General features: G+C 38.7%; 2 protein-coding genes across 2 annotated transcripts in view; one reads left to right on the top strand and one right to left on the bottom strand.

The window, feature by feature from the left end:
- The window catches only part of Chrm5 (cholinergic receptor muscarinic 5), a 39,843-nt gene extending 37,461 nt beyond the window's left edge, over positions 1 to 2,382 (bottom strand). Inside the window, exon 1 of the mRNA XM_047533703.1 lies at positions 2,335 to 2,382. The gene's annotated coding sequence lies outside the window, so the exon portion shown is untranslated. The remainder of the gene's footprint in view (positions 1 to 2,334) is intronic.
- Positions 1 to 16,720, top strand: part of Aven (apoptosis and caspase activation inhibitor) — a 195,947-nt gene that overhangs the window by 26,759 nt on the left and 152,468 nt on the right. The window contains exon 2 of the mRNA XM_047533716.1: positions 16,030 to 16,207. Coding sequence (XP_047389672.1) covers positions 16,030 to 16,207 — 178 coding nt within the window. The remainder of the gene's footprint in view (positions 1 to 16,029; positions 16,208 to 16,720) is intronic.

Here is a 16,720-nt window from a genome sequence, read left to right as displayed (position 1 = left end):
CTGGGGATGGAGAGAGCTATCTCAGATTCTTGATTCTGCTAATAGATAGTAGTTACTTTTTTATGTCTCATTTTTATCAACCACTTTCAGTCAAAATAACACCTATAAGAAAATAAAAGAATGAGGAGAAGGAAAGGAACAGTGTGACAACCCTGTGAAGTGTCAGGGAACAACAGCTTTGTGAACCAGTTACCTTTCCCTCTGCTCAGTTACCTTTCCCTCTGCTCAGTTACCTTTCTGAGCAGTACTGAGACTTGACAACTGTTCTTTTTTTTTTTTTTTTATTTCCTTAGTCCTTTAAGACTGTGTGTGAGGATTTTAGATAGATAAACAGTGGAATTGTATTAGAAAAAACATTTTGGATGCTTTGTGGATCTATTATAAAAATGCTGTTATCTTTTTTCCTTATAATCTTTGTATGAGATTTGACTCCAGTCCTCTGTTTCTTATCTTCATCTGATATCAGTTTTCCTAGCTCTTAGAAGGGCGACCTTGTTAGGGCAGCTTTTTAGATGTCATGCTCTGGAGCACCTTCTGAAGTATATAAAAATAAGGGCCATATCCAACTGAGCACTTGTCCCACCTGTATTTGACCCTTCCTTTTCCTTTGTCTGTGTTTTGTTCAATGTGAATTCTCTTGAGGGTGGGGTTTGGCCAGTTAGTTTTCAGGGTTCAGAGGGTCCAGGCCTAGCCCCACCTTATATTATGACTCTTGGAGGTAGACCTGACTTCCTCAGATGTTGCTCTGGGATGGGTCCACTGAGCTTTCAGTGAGTACCTGCTGTTTACCTTGGGATGCTCAGTTCGCTGCCCTTCTGCCCTGCTTGGCTTCCTGTTATGTATATTGCCACTTCCCTTTCAGGGCCTGTGACTTTTGGTGATTTGTTTCTACCCACTCGTATTTGGGACTTTGTGGAGAAACTTGTCACCTAGCTTTCTAGATTTTAAAATTTTGCTATCCTCTTTTCTCTGTATGTTTTTAAGGGGGGACTTTGGGCAGACTAAAGAAATCATGTCACTATTGCTACCATCTTCCCCAAATCTTCAAACATGTTTTTCTATTTTCATATTTTCCCTGTTGTTGACCTCCCTAGGTTTTGTTTTGAACAACTTTCATTCCTAGGTCAGAAGCCTGGGCTGGGGAAATGAGGATTCCCTGTACTCTGCCTTCCTGTTGGAACTGTAACTGTTTTCTTTAGCTGGAGCTCAATCCTTTCTTGGCCATGGACTCACACATTCATGGGTCCCTCACCCTGAGATGCCTTCCTCCTCCTGCTTCTACTGGCTCTCCTGAAGACACTCCCATCCACCCCACCTTTACTGGTGGGGCTTTTTCATGCACATATAACCTGAATGTCATATAGAAAGCAGCACAGATCACACTATTTATGTTCACCTCTCCACTTTTCCCACAGTATGTGAGTTCTTAAGCCTGGGGATCGTGTCTTATTTGTCTTTGTCTCCCCATGGCCTGAATTTGCCCAGCACTCAGTAACTACTTAGGAAACGCTTGTTGAAGAGTGTTGGCCATAATAGTGCCAGGAATAAAAGCAACCCTTTGGATGTACTGCAGGATAGACAAATGGTAAGATAAATGCCACTTAATTCCTTTTCAAGATGCATTTCTTTCTTCAAAAGGAATTATCAAGGTGACCGGTTTTTAGTTTTGAAATTTTTGGTAGGGAGGTAACACTGGTCAAATCCTTAGTTGGCTGAATTTTTGTTAATAGTTACTTAAAAAAAAAAAATTTGCAGGGAATTTAAGAAACTTAAACCAGCAACGATAATATGAAAAAAACCTGGAAATAGTTTGGGTGAAGAATAAGACAGACATGGAACCCAAGCATTGCGTAAGCTTCTCCTCTGTGATTTCTGTATGTTCTTGCTTGAGGGCAGAGGCCGGACCTGGATCACCTACACTCATCCCAGATCAATAATTCTCTTATTAATTTTTTTCCCTCTGACTTGAGGGTTTTGGGAATGTCTTAAAGTTGTCCAGATAAACAACAGCTGTTTTTTTTTTTTTTTTTTTTTTTTTTTTTTTTTTTTTTTGCGGTACTGGGGATCGAACTCAGGGCCTTGTGCTTGCGAGGCGAGCACTCTACCAGCTGAGCTATCCCCAGCCCAACAGCTGTTTAATATCTGTTTTTTCTGCAAAGTGGAAGGTGATGACATTAAAACCTGAGTTTCCAAGGAAACCAGACTTGTGCTGGTGGATAAGAAGGAAACCTAACTGAGACAGCCAGGAAATCCAGCATTTCCAGCATTAAACTCATACAGTGAAATTCCAGGAAGTGTGGAAAAAGGGGTGGGTGCACCTGAAACAGTACTTACCTAGAGGGAAAAGCCAGCACCTTTGACTCTGTTGGGGTGAGGATGTTTTGTGCTGTAATCAAATCAACAAAGCACAACGTTATTATTTCTCCTGGGTTACAGCCACACCAGGAAGCAAATTGTCTTCATATAGGTCCGTTCAGTGCCATTTTACTAGAAAGGTTGTTGGTATTAATCTGCTTTTTGGAATTTTACCTGGGAGTTGGGACTTGTGAGATGGCTTAATTTTGTAGTTTTCAACCCTTTTAAACAAGGACTTTGCTTTGATGGTGGAATTCCCATTTTCTCTGCTCTCCCGTTCTTTTCCATATATTGATGGCAAGGAAGGGCAGCTGCATGTAATTGTCTTGCTAGAGAAGCAGTTGAGTTTGAATAATCAAATGTGAACTTCTGCCTTTGTTTCCCTCGTACCTGGAATTAAAGTCATGCACTGTGCCCAGTGATATTTTTTTTGCTATTTAAAAAAGTTAAACATTGTTAAGTTTCTGCTTAAGGTCCAAATGATAAAAATCATCTTAGATTGGTTGTGGTGGTACAGGCCTGTAATCTCAGCTACTTTGGAGCCTGAGATAGGAGGATATCAAGTTTGAGGCCAGCCTGGGAAATTTAGTGAGACCCTATCTCAAAAGTAAAATAAAAGGGCTGGGAGTGTAGATCATTGGCACAGTGCTTTCTGGTGAGGCCTAACTTACTGAGCCCTGGGTTCAGGGCCCAGTACCTGGGGTGGGGACTGGGGAATGATCTTAGAATTATAAAGGGTAGTCAGTGAGGGTATATTTTAAAGCTTAATAATAAAAATTTGAAGTAGAATAAATAAAATTTTCCAATTCACATTGTAGCATTTTTGGTTTCATGTGTTTGACATCAGTATTTAATTGCTGATACTAGGTTTTGGTGACTCCGCTGGAGGGTTTCCTTAAATGTGTTCTTTTGCATTTCTTTCCCATCCATTCCCTTCTGTGATAATTTACAGTTTGTAAGGAACTCAGAAGGTTGAATGTTGAAGCCTTATTGGGCTTGAAGCAGGCCCTGTGCTCCAGAAGAGCTAACCAGGGACGTCCAAAGGGGAGGTTCTTGAGTAGAAAAAACCTTCCATGGGATCTGTTGTCTGGTTGTTATGTCTCAGTGATTTTCCACATTCTTTTGTCTTATCTGAGGACTCTTGGTGATAAAGATCATCTTTAAATATTCTCTTGGTGGACTTGCCTTTTTGAAAGAAAAGGTAAGAAGATATTTAATGCATCATGCTGACCTGTTGATATAAGCAGATTGTAAATTAATGGAAGATATTGTTGTAAGTTAAACAGGAAACAGCTTCCGTGAGTGAATCTTTTTATTGGTTCTCTCGTACCTGTGGTTCTTTTGTCTACTTGTTCTATCCATTATTGAAAGAATGGGGGTGTTGCAGTTTCCAACTGTGACTGTTGAACTATCCATTTTCCCTTCAACTCTTGTCAGATTGCCTCACGTATTGCAGGAGTCTGTTAAGAATATATATTAATATGTTCATAATTGTTTTGTTCTGTCCATCTTATTTTTACATAATAGCTTCCTTTGTCTTTTATAACAATGTATGTCTTCAAGTCTATATTGTTTGATGTTTTTATAGTCACTCTAGCTCTTTTGGTTACTGTTTGCATGGAATAACTTTCCATCCTTTCATTTTACTGATATTTTTATCTTTGACTCTTTTTCCTATAGATAGCATATTATCAGATATTGTTTTTTTTTAATCCATCCTACCAATTTTGCCCTCTCAGTTTGAATTCTTTATTCACATTTAATGCTATTGATATAGTTGAAAATTCCATTTTTTTGTTTTCTGTAATTCTCATGGATATGTTCTTTTTTTTTTTTTTTTGCTTTCCTCTGAATTCACTTATTGTTGGATTCTTTTTTTTTTATTGTAAACAAATGGGATACATGATGTTTCTCTGTTTGTACATGGTGTAAAGGCATACCATTTGTGTAATCATAAATTTACATAGGGTAATGTTGTTTGATTCATTCTGTTATTTTTTCCCTTCCCCCCACCCCTCCCACCCCTCTTTTCCCTCTATACAGTCCTTCCTTCCTCCATTCTTGTCCCCCTCCCTAACCCTAACTCTAACCCTAACACTAACCCCTCCCACCCCCCATTATGTGTCATCATCCACTTATAAGCGATATCATTTGTCCTTTGGTTTTTTGAGATTGGCTTATCTCACTTAGCATGATATTCTCCAGTTTCATCCATTTGCCTGCAAATGCCATAATTTTATCATTCTTTATGGCTGAGTAATATTCCATTGTATATATATACCACATTTTCTTTATCCATTCATCAATTGAAGGACATCTAGGTTGGTTCCACAATCTGGCTATAGTGAACTGAGAAGCTACGAACATTGATGTGGCTGTATCTCTGTAATATGCTGATTTTAAGTCCTTTGGGTATAGGCCAAGGAGTGGGATAGCTGGGTCAAATGGTGGTTCCATTCCAAGTTTTCTAAGGAGTCTCCACACTGCTTTCCAGAGTGGCTGCACTAATTTGCAGCCCCACCAGCAATGTATGAATGTACCTTTCTCCCCACATCCTCGCCAACACCTGTTGTTGCTTGTGTTCTTGATAATCGCCATTCTAATTGGGGTGAGATGGAATCTTAGGGTGGTTTTGATTTGCATTTCTCTTATTACTAGAGATGTTGAACATTTTTCCATATGTTTGTTGATTGCTTGTAGATCTTCTTCTGTGAAGTGTCTATTCATTTCCTTAGCCCATTTGTCCATTGGATTATTTGTATTCTTGGTGTAGAGTTTTTTGAGTTCTTTATAGATTCTGGAGATTAGCGCTCTATCTGAAGTATGATTGGCAAAGATTTTCTCCCACTCCGTAGGCTCTTTCTTCACATTGCTGATAGTTTCCTTGCTGAGAGAAAGCTTTTTAGTTTGAATTTATCCCAGTTATTAATTCTTGCTTTTATTTCTTGTGCTATGGGAGTCCTGTTGAGGAAGTCTGGTCCTAAGCCGACATGTTGAAGCTCTGGACCTACTTTTTCTTCTATAAGATGCAAGGTCTCTGGTCTGATTCCGAGATCCTTAATCCATTTTGAGTTTAGTTTTGTGCTTGGTGAGAGATATGGGTTTAGTTTCATTCTGTTGCATATGGATTTCCAATTCTCCCAGCACCATTTGTTGAAGAGGCTATCTTTTCTCCATTGCATATTTTTGGCCCCTTTGTCTAGTATGAGAAAATTGTATTTATTTGGGTTTGTGTCCGTGTCCTCTATTCTGTACCATTGATCCACCTTTCTATTTTGGTACCAATACCATGCCGTTTTTGTTACTATTGCTTTGTAGTAGAGTTGAAGATCTGGTATTGCGATACCCCCTGCTTCACTCTTTCTGCCAAGGATTGCTTTAGTTATTCTGGGTTTTTTATTCTTCCAGATGAATTTCATAATTGCTTGCTCTATTTCTGTAAGGTACATCATTGGGATTTTAATTGGAATTGCATTGAATCTGTATAGCACTTTTGGTAGTATGGCCATTTTGACAATATTAATTCTTCCTATCCAAGAACATGGGAGATCTTTCCATCTTCTAAGGTTTTCTTTAATTTCTTTCTTTAGTGTTCTGTAGTTGTCATTGTAGAGGTCTTTCACCTCTTTTGTGAGATTGATTCCCAAGTATTTTATTTTTTTTGAAGCTATTGTGAATGGGGTAGTTTTCCTAATTTCTCTTTCTGAAGATTCATCGCTTATGTATAAAAAGGCCTTAGATTTATGTGCATTGATCTTATATCCCGCAACTTTACTGAATTCACTTATGAGATCTAAAAGTTTTCTGGTGGAATTTCCTGGTTTCTCTAAGTATATAATCATCAGCAAATAGGGATAGTTTGAGTTCTTCTTTTCCTATTCATATCCCTTTAATTTCTTTGGTCTGTCTAATTGCTCTGGCTAGAGTTTCAAGGACGATATTGAATAGAAGTGGTGAAAGAGGGCATCCCTGCCTTGTTCCAGTTTTTAGAGGGAATGCTTTCAGTTTTTCACCATTTAGAATGATATTAGCCATGGGCTTAGCGTAGATGGCCTTTACAATGTTAAGGAATGTTCCCACTCTCCCTATTTTTTCTAGTGTTTTGAGCATGAAGGGGTGCTGTATTTTATCAAATGCTTTTTCTGCATCTATTGAAATAATCATGTGATTCTTGACTTTAAGTCTATTGACATGGTGAATGACATTTATTGATTTCCTGATGTTGAACCAACCTTGCATCCCTGGGATGAAACCCACTTGATCATGGTGCACTATCTTTTTAATATATTTTTGTATGCACTTTGCTAAAATTTTGTTGAGAATTTTTGCGTTGATGTTCATTAAGGATATTGGTCTGAAATTTTCTTTCCTCGATGTGTCTCTGTCTGGTTTAGGTATCAGGGTAATATTGGCTTCATAGAATGAGTTTGGGAGTGTTCCCTCCTCTTCTATTTTATGGAATACTTTGAGAAGTATTGGAATGAGCTCTTCTTTAAAGGTTTTGTAGAACTCAGCTGAGAACCCATCTGGTCCTGGACTTTTCTTTGTTGGTAGGCTTTTGATGACTTCTTCTATTTCATTACTTGAAATTGGTCTATTTAAATTGTGTATGTCCTCCTCGTTCAGTTTAGGCAATTCATATGTCTCTAAAAACCTGTTGATGTCTTCGAAATTTTCTATTTTGTTGGAGTATAGATTTTCAAAATAGCTTCTAATTATGTTTTGTATTTCAGTCGTGTCTGTTGTGATATTTCCTTGTTCATTCTGAATTTTAGTGATTTGGGTTTTCTCTCGTCTTCTCTTTGTTAGTGTGGCTAAAGGTTTATCAATTTTGTTTATTTTTTCGAAGAACCAACTATTTATTTGTCAATTTTTTGTATTGTTTCTTTTGTTTCAATTTCGTTGATTTCAGCTCTGAGTTTAACCGTTTCCTGTCTTCTACTACTTTTGGTGTTGGTCTGTTCTTCTTTTTCTAGGGCTTTGAGCTGTAGTGTTAGGTCGTTTATTTGTTGAGTTTTATTTCTTTTATTAAATGCGCTCCATGAAATAAATCTTCCTCTAAGTACTGCTTTCATAGTGTCCCAGAGATTTTGATATGATGTTTCTTTGTTCTCGTTTACCTCTAAGAATTTTTTAATTTCCTTCCTAATATTTTCTGTTATCCATTCATCATATAATAGCATATTGTTTAATCTCCAGGTGTTGGAGTAGTTTCTGTTTTTTACTCTTTCATTTATTTCTAACTTCAATCCATTATGATCTGATAGAATACAAGGTAGTGTCTCTATCTTCTTGTATTTGCTGACATTAGCTTTGTGGCATAATATATGGTCTATTCTAGAGAAGGATCCATGTGCTGCTGAGAAGAAAGTGTATTTGCTCTTGGTTGGATGGTATATTCTATAAATGTCTGTTAAGTCTAAATTATTGATTGTGTTATTGAGATCTATGATTTCTTTGTTCAATTTTTGTTTGGAAGATCTGTCCAGTGGTGAGAGAGGCGTGTTAAAATCACCTAGTATTATTGTGTTATGGTCTATTTGGTTTCTAAAATTGAGAAGGATTTGTTTAACATACATGGATGAGCCACTGTTTGGGGCATAGATGTTTATGATTGTTATATCTTGCTGATTTATGCTTCCCTTAAGCAGTATGAAATGTCCTTCTTTATCCCTTCTGACTAACTTTGGCTTGAAGTCCACATTATCTGAAATGAGGATGGATACTCCAGCTTTTTTGCTGAGTCCATGTGCATGGTATGTTTTTCCCCATCCTTTCACCTTTAGTCTATGGGTATCTCTTTCTATGAGGTGAGCCTCTTGCAGGCAACATATTGTTGGATCTTTCTTTTTAATCCAATCTGCCAGTCTATGTCTTTTGATTGATGAATTCAGGCCATTAACATTCAGGGTTATTATTGAGATATGATTTGTATTCCCGGTCATTTGGTTCATATTTAAAATTTTATTTATTTATTTATTTCTTTTTTGACACATCTTAGTTCCTCCTTTATTTGACAGTTCCTTTAGGGTAATTCCTCCCTTTGCTGATATGCTTCTTTGTTTTTTATCTCTTCCTCGTGAAATATTTTGCTGAGAATGTTCTGTAATGCTGACTTTCTTTTTGTAAATTCTTTTAGCTTTTGTTTATCATGGAAGGATTTTATTTCATTGTCAAATTTGAAGGTAAGTTTTGCTGGGTATAAGATTCTTGGTTGGCATCCATTTTCTTTCAGAGCTTGAAAAATGTTGTTCCAGGCCCTTCTAGCTTTTAGGGTCTGGATTGAAAAATCTGCTGATATCCGTATTGGTTTCCCCCTGAATGTAATTTGGTTCTTTTCTCTCACAGCCTTTAAAATTCTGTCTTTATTTTGTATGTTCGGTATTTTCATTATAATGTGCCTTGGTGTGGGTCTGTTGTAATTTTGTGTATTTGGAGTCCTATAAGCCTCTTGGACTTGATTTTCCATTTCATTCTTCAGATTTGGGAAATTTTCTGATATTATTTCATTGAATAGATTATTCATTCCTTTGGTTTGTTTCTCTAAACCTTCCTCAATCCCAATAATTCTCAAATTTGACCTTTTCATGATATCCCATAGTTCTTGCAGATTCTGTTCATGATTTCTTACCATCTTCTCTGTTTGTTCAACTTTGTTTTCGAGTTTAAATATTTTGTCTTCAATATCTGAGCTTCTGTCTTCCAGGTGTTCTATCCTATTGGTTATGCTTTCTATGGAGTTCTTAATTTGGTTTATTGTTTCCTTCATTTCAAGGATTTCTGTTTGTTTTTTTTTTCAATATCTCTAACTCTGTATGAAATGATCTTTTGCTTCCTGTATTTGCTCTTTTAACTGTCAATTGGTGTGATCATTTAATGCCTGCATTTGCTCTTTCATCTCATCATTTGCTTCCCTAATCATTTTAATTATGTACCTTCTGAACTCCCTTTCTGTCATTTCTTCTGCCATGCTGTCGTTGGATTTTATTGATGTAACATCTAGATTTGTTTGGGGCATTTTCTTCCCTTGTTTTCTAATATTGTTCAGGAATCAGTGGGTCATTAAGATATTGCAGATTTCCTCTATCGAATTATAATGTCCCTGAAGATTGCTAGTATATCCCCTCGTAGTCTTCAGTAGCCTGAAGTCTTGGAGGAAGTTGATAATGCGGAGCTCCACGAAGAAGCTGCCTCTCTAGGGGTGGTGACCCTCAGGTGGGGTATATTCCCTGCTAGTGGGCAGAGGTGCCTCCACTTGTTGACCAATGGTCATCCAACGGGGAACTAGGCTGTGGGCTGAGGCAAGTCCTGTTTGTGCCTGTGTCTCTGGTTTTACCATCCCTGTGGGAAAACCTCACCCGGCAGGGAAGACTCACTCGGTAGGGATGTCTCGCTGATCAGTTCCCCTCCTAGAGGTTCCCCTCAACCTACAACTACCACCTGGGCTGGGCTGTCTTCCTCTGCAACGTTCCCAGGGGCCCGGACCTACGTCCTGGGCCTGGGAGCCTCACCCTTCGCAGGCGAGTCTCCTTAGGCTGCCTCTCCCAGAGAATCTGCCCGCAGTCCTGGAAACTTCGCTCCGCCCCTAGGCATGTCTAGGTGCGGCTCTTCCAGCAAGAAGCCACCTAGCTCCTGGGACCCTGCTCTGCACCTAATCGCCTGGCTATGCGGCCCCTCCTCTGAGCCCCCACCTGGAGCCCTGTACAATAGCTCCAATACCCAGAGACCCGCCACACACCTCCTCCTCCGGACAGCGGCCGGGTTTCCGACACAGTCACTAGGAGCCCAAGCAATTCACTTCACGTCTCCTCCTCCCGCCAACCACCCATAGCCCTAGGCAGTCACTCCAAGTCCAAGTGACCCGCCCTGTTCCTCCTCCTCCTCCTCGGGGTAGCCCCCCGGGTGTTCAGGAGCGGTGGCTCCGAGACCAAGTGACCCACCACGCTCCTCCTCCAGGCAGGCCACCGGTGTTCAGGAGCGGTCGCTTTTAGTCCAATCAATTCACCACTCGCCTCCTCCTCTGGCACCCGCCTGTGGCTCTGATGCAGTCACTCCTAGACCAGGCGACCCGCCGCACTTCTCCTCTTCCTCCGGGCAAACCCCGGTGTTCAGGAGCAGTCGCTCTGAGTTCAAACAGCTCGCCACGCAGCTCCTCCTCTGGCAACCGCCTGTAGCTCTGATGCAGTCACTCCTAGACCAAGCAACCCACCGTGCTCCTCCTCCAGGCAGGCCACCGGTGTTCTGGAGCGGTTGTTCTGAGTTCAAACAGCTCGCCATGCAGCTCCTCATTTGGCAACTGCCTGTGGCTCTGATGTAGTCACTCCTAGGTCAAGCGACCCGCTGCGCTCCTCCTCTTCCTCCGGGCACCCCCCCGGTGTTCAGAAGCGGTCGTTCTGGGTCTAAACAGCTCGCCACGCAGCTCTTCCTCAGGCAGCCACCCGGAGCCCCAGTGGTTGCTCCGAGTCCAAGCGCTATGCTGAGCCACCTCTTCTACGATGATCCCAGTTGTCCGTGTTCACCGCTCCAGTGGGGGGTGGGGCGTCTCGCTGGGCAACTCTACTTCACAAAGTTCCCTGCGTTCCGGGGCTACTGCCCCATCCGGGACACCTCCCCAATGGGAGAGACTCACCCAGTGGTTTTGAGTTGGTCCCACGTCTCTCTCTATCTCCTCTTTTGAATCTTGCGTCCTGGAGCAACGTGAAATGCAGCCTCCCCCTAGTCCGCCATCTTGAAACTCCTCTGGATATGTTCTTGATTCGTCCTTTACTGCCTTTTTGTACTTAGTGAATTTTTTTTTTTTTTTTTTTTGGCAGTGCTGGGAATTGAACCCAGGGCCTTGTGCTTGCGAGGCAAGCACTCTACCAAATGAGCTGTATCACCAGCCCCATAGTGACTATTTTTAATGTAACATTTTAATTAAAGATTTTTTTCCCTTTTTTGAATTTTTTTAGTGATTTGTGTAAGCTTTCCATATATATTTCAAATTATCAGAATCTGTTCAGAATTCTACTAACTTAATTCCAGTGATATATAGGAATATTATTGCTATGTAGCTGTTAGCCTGTTCCCTTTCACCCTTTCTATTATACTTGTTACACCTATGTTACAAAACCAGCGTTTTTATATCTATATAAATTTATTTTTATTTTTAGAGAGAAGGTCTCACTGAATTGCTTAGGGTCATGCTAGGTTGCTGAGGTTGCTTTGATTTTCGATCCTCCTGCCTCAGCCTCCTGAGCCTCTGGGATTACAGGCATGTGGCACTGTGCCTTGCTCACCTGTGTTGTTTTAATTACTACTTTGTGGTTTTTCTTTTAAAGAATGAGAGAAGCATATATTTATAGCTTTTGTTATTTTAGCTATTTGTTTTATTAGCCTATTTATATTCTATTTCTAGTTCTCCTCACTTATTTCTATTTGAGCTCCCTTATGGAGTCATTTCCTTAATCTAATATGGATTTGTGCTGTTATTGGCAAAGAGATTTCTGTTTGATGTTGGCCCAGCAATATAGTTACACACTTATTGTTTTATACAATTGCTTTTAAAATCTGTTAAGGGAAGAGAGGGGAAGAAATATGTATTTATGTTCTTTCATGGTTATCTACTACCTTTATTAGCACTTTTTTTTCCCCTCCACATGGATCAGAGTTGCTGTTTGGAATCGATTGTTTTCAGCCTGGCAAATTTAGGTTAGTATATCTCATAAAGTAGGTCTGTAACAACTAATTCTTTTTAGTTTTTATCTGGGAATCCCTTTGTTTTGCCTTCATTTTTGCAAGATAGCTTTTCTGGATTTAGGTTTCTTGGTTAACGACTGTTTTCTGTCAGCACTTTGAATATGTTACACCATTGCCTGCTGGCCTCTGTTTCTGATGAGAAGTCAGTCATCAGTCTTTTTTGGGGTTGCTTTGTAATGATCAGTCATTTTCTCCTAATAGATTTTCTTCTTGGTTTGCAGCATTTTAATTCTGTACTTGTGGATCTCATTGTATTTATCCTACTTGGGTGTTTGTTGAGTTTGGTTATATAGATTAAGATTTTTTTCATCAACTTTGGGAAATTTTTAGCCCAAAATTTTTAGCCCAAAACTGTTTTTCTGTGTGTTGAATTGTTTCTTTGAAAACTTGTGATACAGTGAATTCCTAATCCCCAGGTTTTGTGAATGTAGCTTTGTTTGGAAGTGAGTTCCTACTGGTTTAAGATGGACCCTAGTTCATTATGACTGGTGTCCTTCTGAAGAAGAGTATAAGGTGTGCACACGCACATGGAAAAGCAAATTCCATGTGAAAATAGGTAGAGATTGGAGTGATGGGACTCCAAACCAAGGTAGGCTGGGGATTGCAGGCAGCCTCCAGAAGTTAGCAGAGTATCATGGAGCAGGTTCTCCCTTGGACCTTCTAGAAGGAACCAACCCTGCCAACACCTGGATTTCAGACTTCAAACCTTCAAAACCATGAAAAAAATTTGTTTTAGACCACCTAGTTTGTGATATTTTGTTATGGAAGCTCTAGGAAATGAATAAAGATTGTGGTACTGGGAGGTAGGGTGCTAATGTAACCAATACCTTTAAAATGTGGAAATGACTTTGGAATTGTGTAATGGGTAGTGGCTGGAAGAATTTTGAGGTACATGCTATAAGAAGCCTAGATTGCCTTGAAGAGATTGTTGGCAGAAATATGGACATCAAAGGTGATTCTGGGTAGGTCTCAGATAGAAATGAACATATCACTGGACAATGGGGGAAAAAAAGCCTTGTTAGAAAGTGACAGAGACCTTGGCTGGGTTTTGTTCTGCTGTACAGTATTTGTGTGTAGAGGGTTGTTGACTCTCCTGAGAATGAAATAGTTATGTGATTCACTGTTATTGGAAAATTGATAATCTAGTCTTATCTTTTTTTCTTGACTATTTATTTTTAATGCCATTACTTAAGATGACTTAGGAAGTGATAAGACTTTATTTTTTTGGTACTTGGGATTAAACCTAGGGGCACTTTACCACTAAGCTACTTTTCCCAGTCTTTTTTTTTTTTTTTTTTAATTTGAGACAGAGTCTCACTAAGTTGCTTAGGGCCTTGCTAAATCTCTTAGGCTGGCCTTGAACTTGTGATCCTCCTGATAACCTCTAAAGTCACTGGGATTACAGGCATACCTAACCATATGTTGCTAAAGGAAGTGGTAAGACAAATTTGTACTCAACTCGCTATGCTGGTAAATAGTTTGATAAAGGAGATTATAATTATTCATTATAGTGATATTTTATGATTTTTGTGAGTTTAATGGGTTTGAAACTCATTGACTAGATGATTGAATATAGGCCATAGTTCTTTATGATGATACAGTGCTTTCTTCAGTAGGGTTTTAGAGTAGCCTTTTGTTATCTGAAATATATATGGGTAAAACATTACCTTTTTCACTTCTGAGAAGCAAATTTATAGTTTGGATTGCAGTCTCACAGACTGATCTCCTGTAAACATGAGTACACACAGATGCCAGAGTCTGTGTTCTTGTCCTGTCTTTCCTTCCTTGAGTTTTAGTTTGCTGTCAGCTCTGCATAGTCATCCATGGAATAATTTTTCCCATCTCTATTCTTTAGGGTAGTTGAAGTCAAATTGACCCTTGCCTATTAGAAGAACTACGAAACATTAAATTATCCTTTCTGGTGGAGAATATCAATTTGTTCTAAAATGGATTTTTTTTTGGGTGCCATTGGATAAGATAATAGCTCAACAGTGATTTGATCATATAATGGATCTTTCCCTTGTTAACCTAATTGAGTTCCTGTTACTTTGTGAACACTGCAACCAATGACCTGTGTCCAGCTATGAAATGTAACAGTGAAAATTACCATACTCATTTCAAAATGATGTTAACAAAAAAGCAGTGCCTTTTATATTTAGTTTTCACATTACTTTCTCATTTGCTCTGTCCTTTCTCTCGATTTTGAGGTTTGACATATTTTAATTTTGTACCATAATTTTGCATAATTAGCCAAATATGAAATCTCTAGGAAATTTAATGGTGCACCTTTCTCTAAGTTACATGTATCTTCTAAATTCTATTTTATTACTTACTGCTAATCTCTTATGATGAAGACCTAATGACAACTGTGTTTGCATTTGGGTGCGGGTAATGAGATCCTTTAGTGATTCTTCTAATTTGGGGATTAGTGAGTCATTCATCTGCATGAGGTCCAGGCTATTAGAAACACTTAGTAAGTATTAAATTATGGTAATGGTAGGGCCATTAATCCTATCTGGGTCTCCTGCCTTCCATTTCATTGCTTATTTCACTGCAGCAGTGGTTCCTAGGGTGTTTCAGATCATAGTCTGCTTTCAGATCAAGATAATTATTTTGCCCAGGTGTCCATTTTTGCCATGTGTTATAGCTCTGTTTAGAGGTTTTTGAACTAACTGGAGAAACCTCCCTGAGCTTTATTTATCCAGTGGGACAACAAAAGAATATTGGATTTTCCCAGATTAAGTCCTGCCAGTATTTTCAGCTTTAGTTTTATCCCCTAAATTCTCATCAATTATAAAGCCGTTTTTTTTTTTAAAGAATGTTCCTAGTACTTGTAATTTATATAGCAGATGTCATTTAATCACATACTTTTAATCCACCAGCATCTTCTGTTATCAGAATTTTCAGAAATGACAGAAGACCTCTAGGTTTCATGCAATCTTTGCAGTCCCTAGATGATGATATAATGATTACCATTTTCTTGTTTTGACAGGAGGCTGATAATACTTGAGGGCTGAAAGTGATCTTGAAAAGCCAATTAGTCTATGGTTTCATGAAAGCTTATGAAATTTGAATCGGGGGAGGACTATTGATTAGTGTTAAATTTGCTGGGTGAATGGTTAATGGGTAACTAGAAATTTAGAGGGCCAAAATGACACCATACAGAATTTTCAGTGTTACTTAGGTTGGTGTAGCCATTGTCTGTCATCTGATGTGATGTGGCATAAAGTTCAGAACATCATCTATGATGTGTTTTAGCCTAAAATTATTTAACTAGACTCCTTTGTGTATGCTAGCAAACCTCTACCACTGAGCTGCATCCCCAGCCCATGAAACTCTTTTGATCTGTAGATTTCTGTCCTCTCCCCTACCATTTTTCTCTTGCAATTTATTTGTCAATGAAACCGGGTCATTTATCTTCAAGGATTTCTCATAATCTGCGTGTTTTTTTTTTTTAACATGTTCTTAACCTTCTGATGCCCAAGACTGGAAACTCCTCTAGAATGTATCTGAACAGGGTTTCCATTTAAAGTTTATAAAACATATTTATGATAAATGTTTGTAAAATCTGTAAATTGAATGGAAGAGTTACTTTCCATCCTAAGGTCCTTTGAGTTGAAGACTCTTACAGCCTTGATTATTTCAACTAGATGAAACAGCTGTTGAGATAGGACATAGGGATAGGTTTTAGAGGGATCAGTTATACAAATGTTCAGGCCATAACTTGCCATATTTCCTTTTCATTGCTCACTAAAAAGTTTACCCTGGTATAATGGGGTTTGTTGAAAATGTTATTTAATATCCTCTGACAGTTTGGTTTGTACATTTACTCTTTATTGTGATACCTGTGTATTTTTTTAAAATTATTTTATTGTGAAGGCTACTGAGGTCAAGCTTTCCCGTACCTATTTGTTAATTTGTCTCAAATGATTACAGGTTGAAGATGACAGTGATACAGAAACCTCTAGAGAAGAGAATGACGAACAGGGAAATTATTCTAGAAGAAAGATCATCTCTAACTGGGATCGATATAAAGAGACTGAAAAAGAAGTCAATAATGAAAGTGGAGAATCACAGAGGGGAACAGATTTCAGTGTCCTCCTGAGCTCTGCAGGTATGAATTCCCTTTGACTAGTTCTGTGGAAGTTGCATAGGCATTTTTTATTGTTGCTTTTAAAATTGCACTTTTATAACCAGTAATTCATCCTTGGTTCCATGGATTTTAAAGTAAAGGAGTGTTTCTAATGGTTTGCAAGAGGGAAAAATGTGTAAGTGGTTATCAGGGTTTACATATACTGATGTAGAATGACTAAAATCTCTGAGAGGGATAAAATACTTTGTTAAGTGGAAAATGCTGCCCCTTGCCATGGTTAAATTTGGTAGTATCAGGAAAAATAAGTTTTCTCTTTGATTTTAAAGGAATCAGTACTGATATTTATATGAAGCTTTACAGTTTCTAGGATATATGTTCTTTTTTCCCTCTTTTGTAGCCTGAAGTGTATATATTAAGTGGATATGCAAATAATAGATCCCCTGAACATCAGAACGTTCTTTTTTGCTCTGGATCATCTTCTCTATCAATAACATCAATCCATCCCTTTCATGACCAGCTGTTATCAAAGATTCA

The sequence above is a fragment of the Sciurus carolinensis genome, chromosome 2 (genome assembly GCF_902686445.1).
Source record: "Sciurus carolinensis chromosome 2, mSciCar1.2, whole genome shotgun sequence".
In the NCBI taxonomy this organism is placed as follows: domain Eukaryota; kingdom Metazoa; phylum Chordata; class Mammalia; order Rodentia; family Sciuridae; genus Sciurus; species Sciurus carolinensis.
This window is presented reverse-complemented; position numbering and strand designations above follow the sequence as displayed.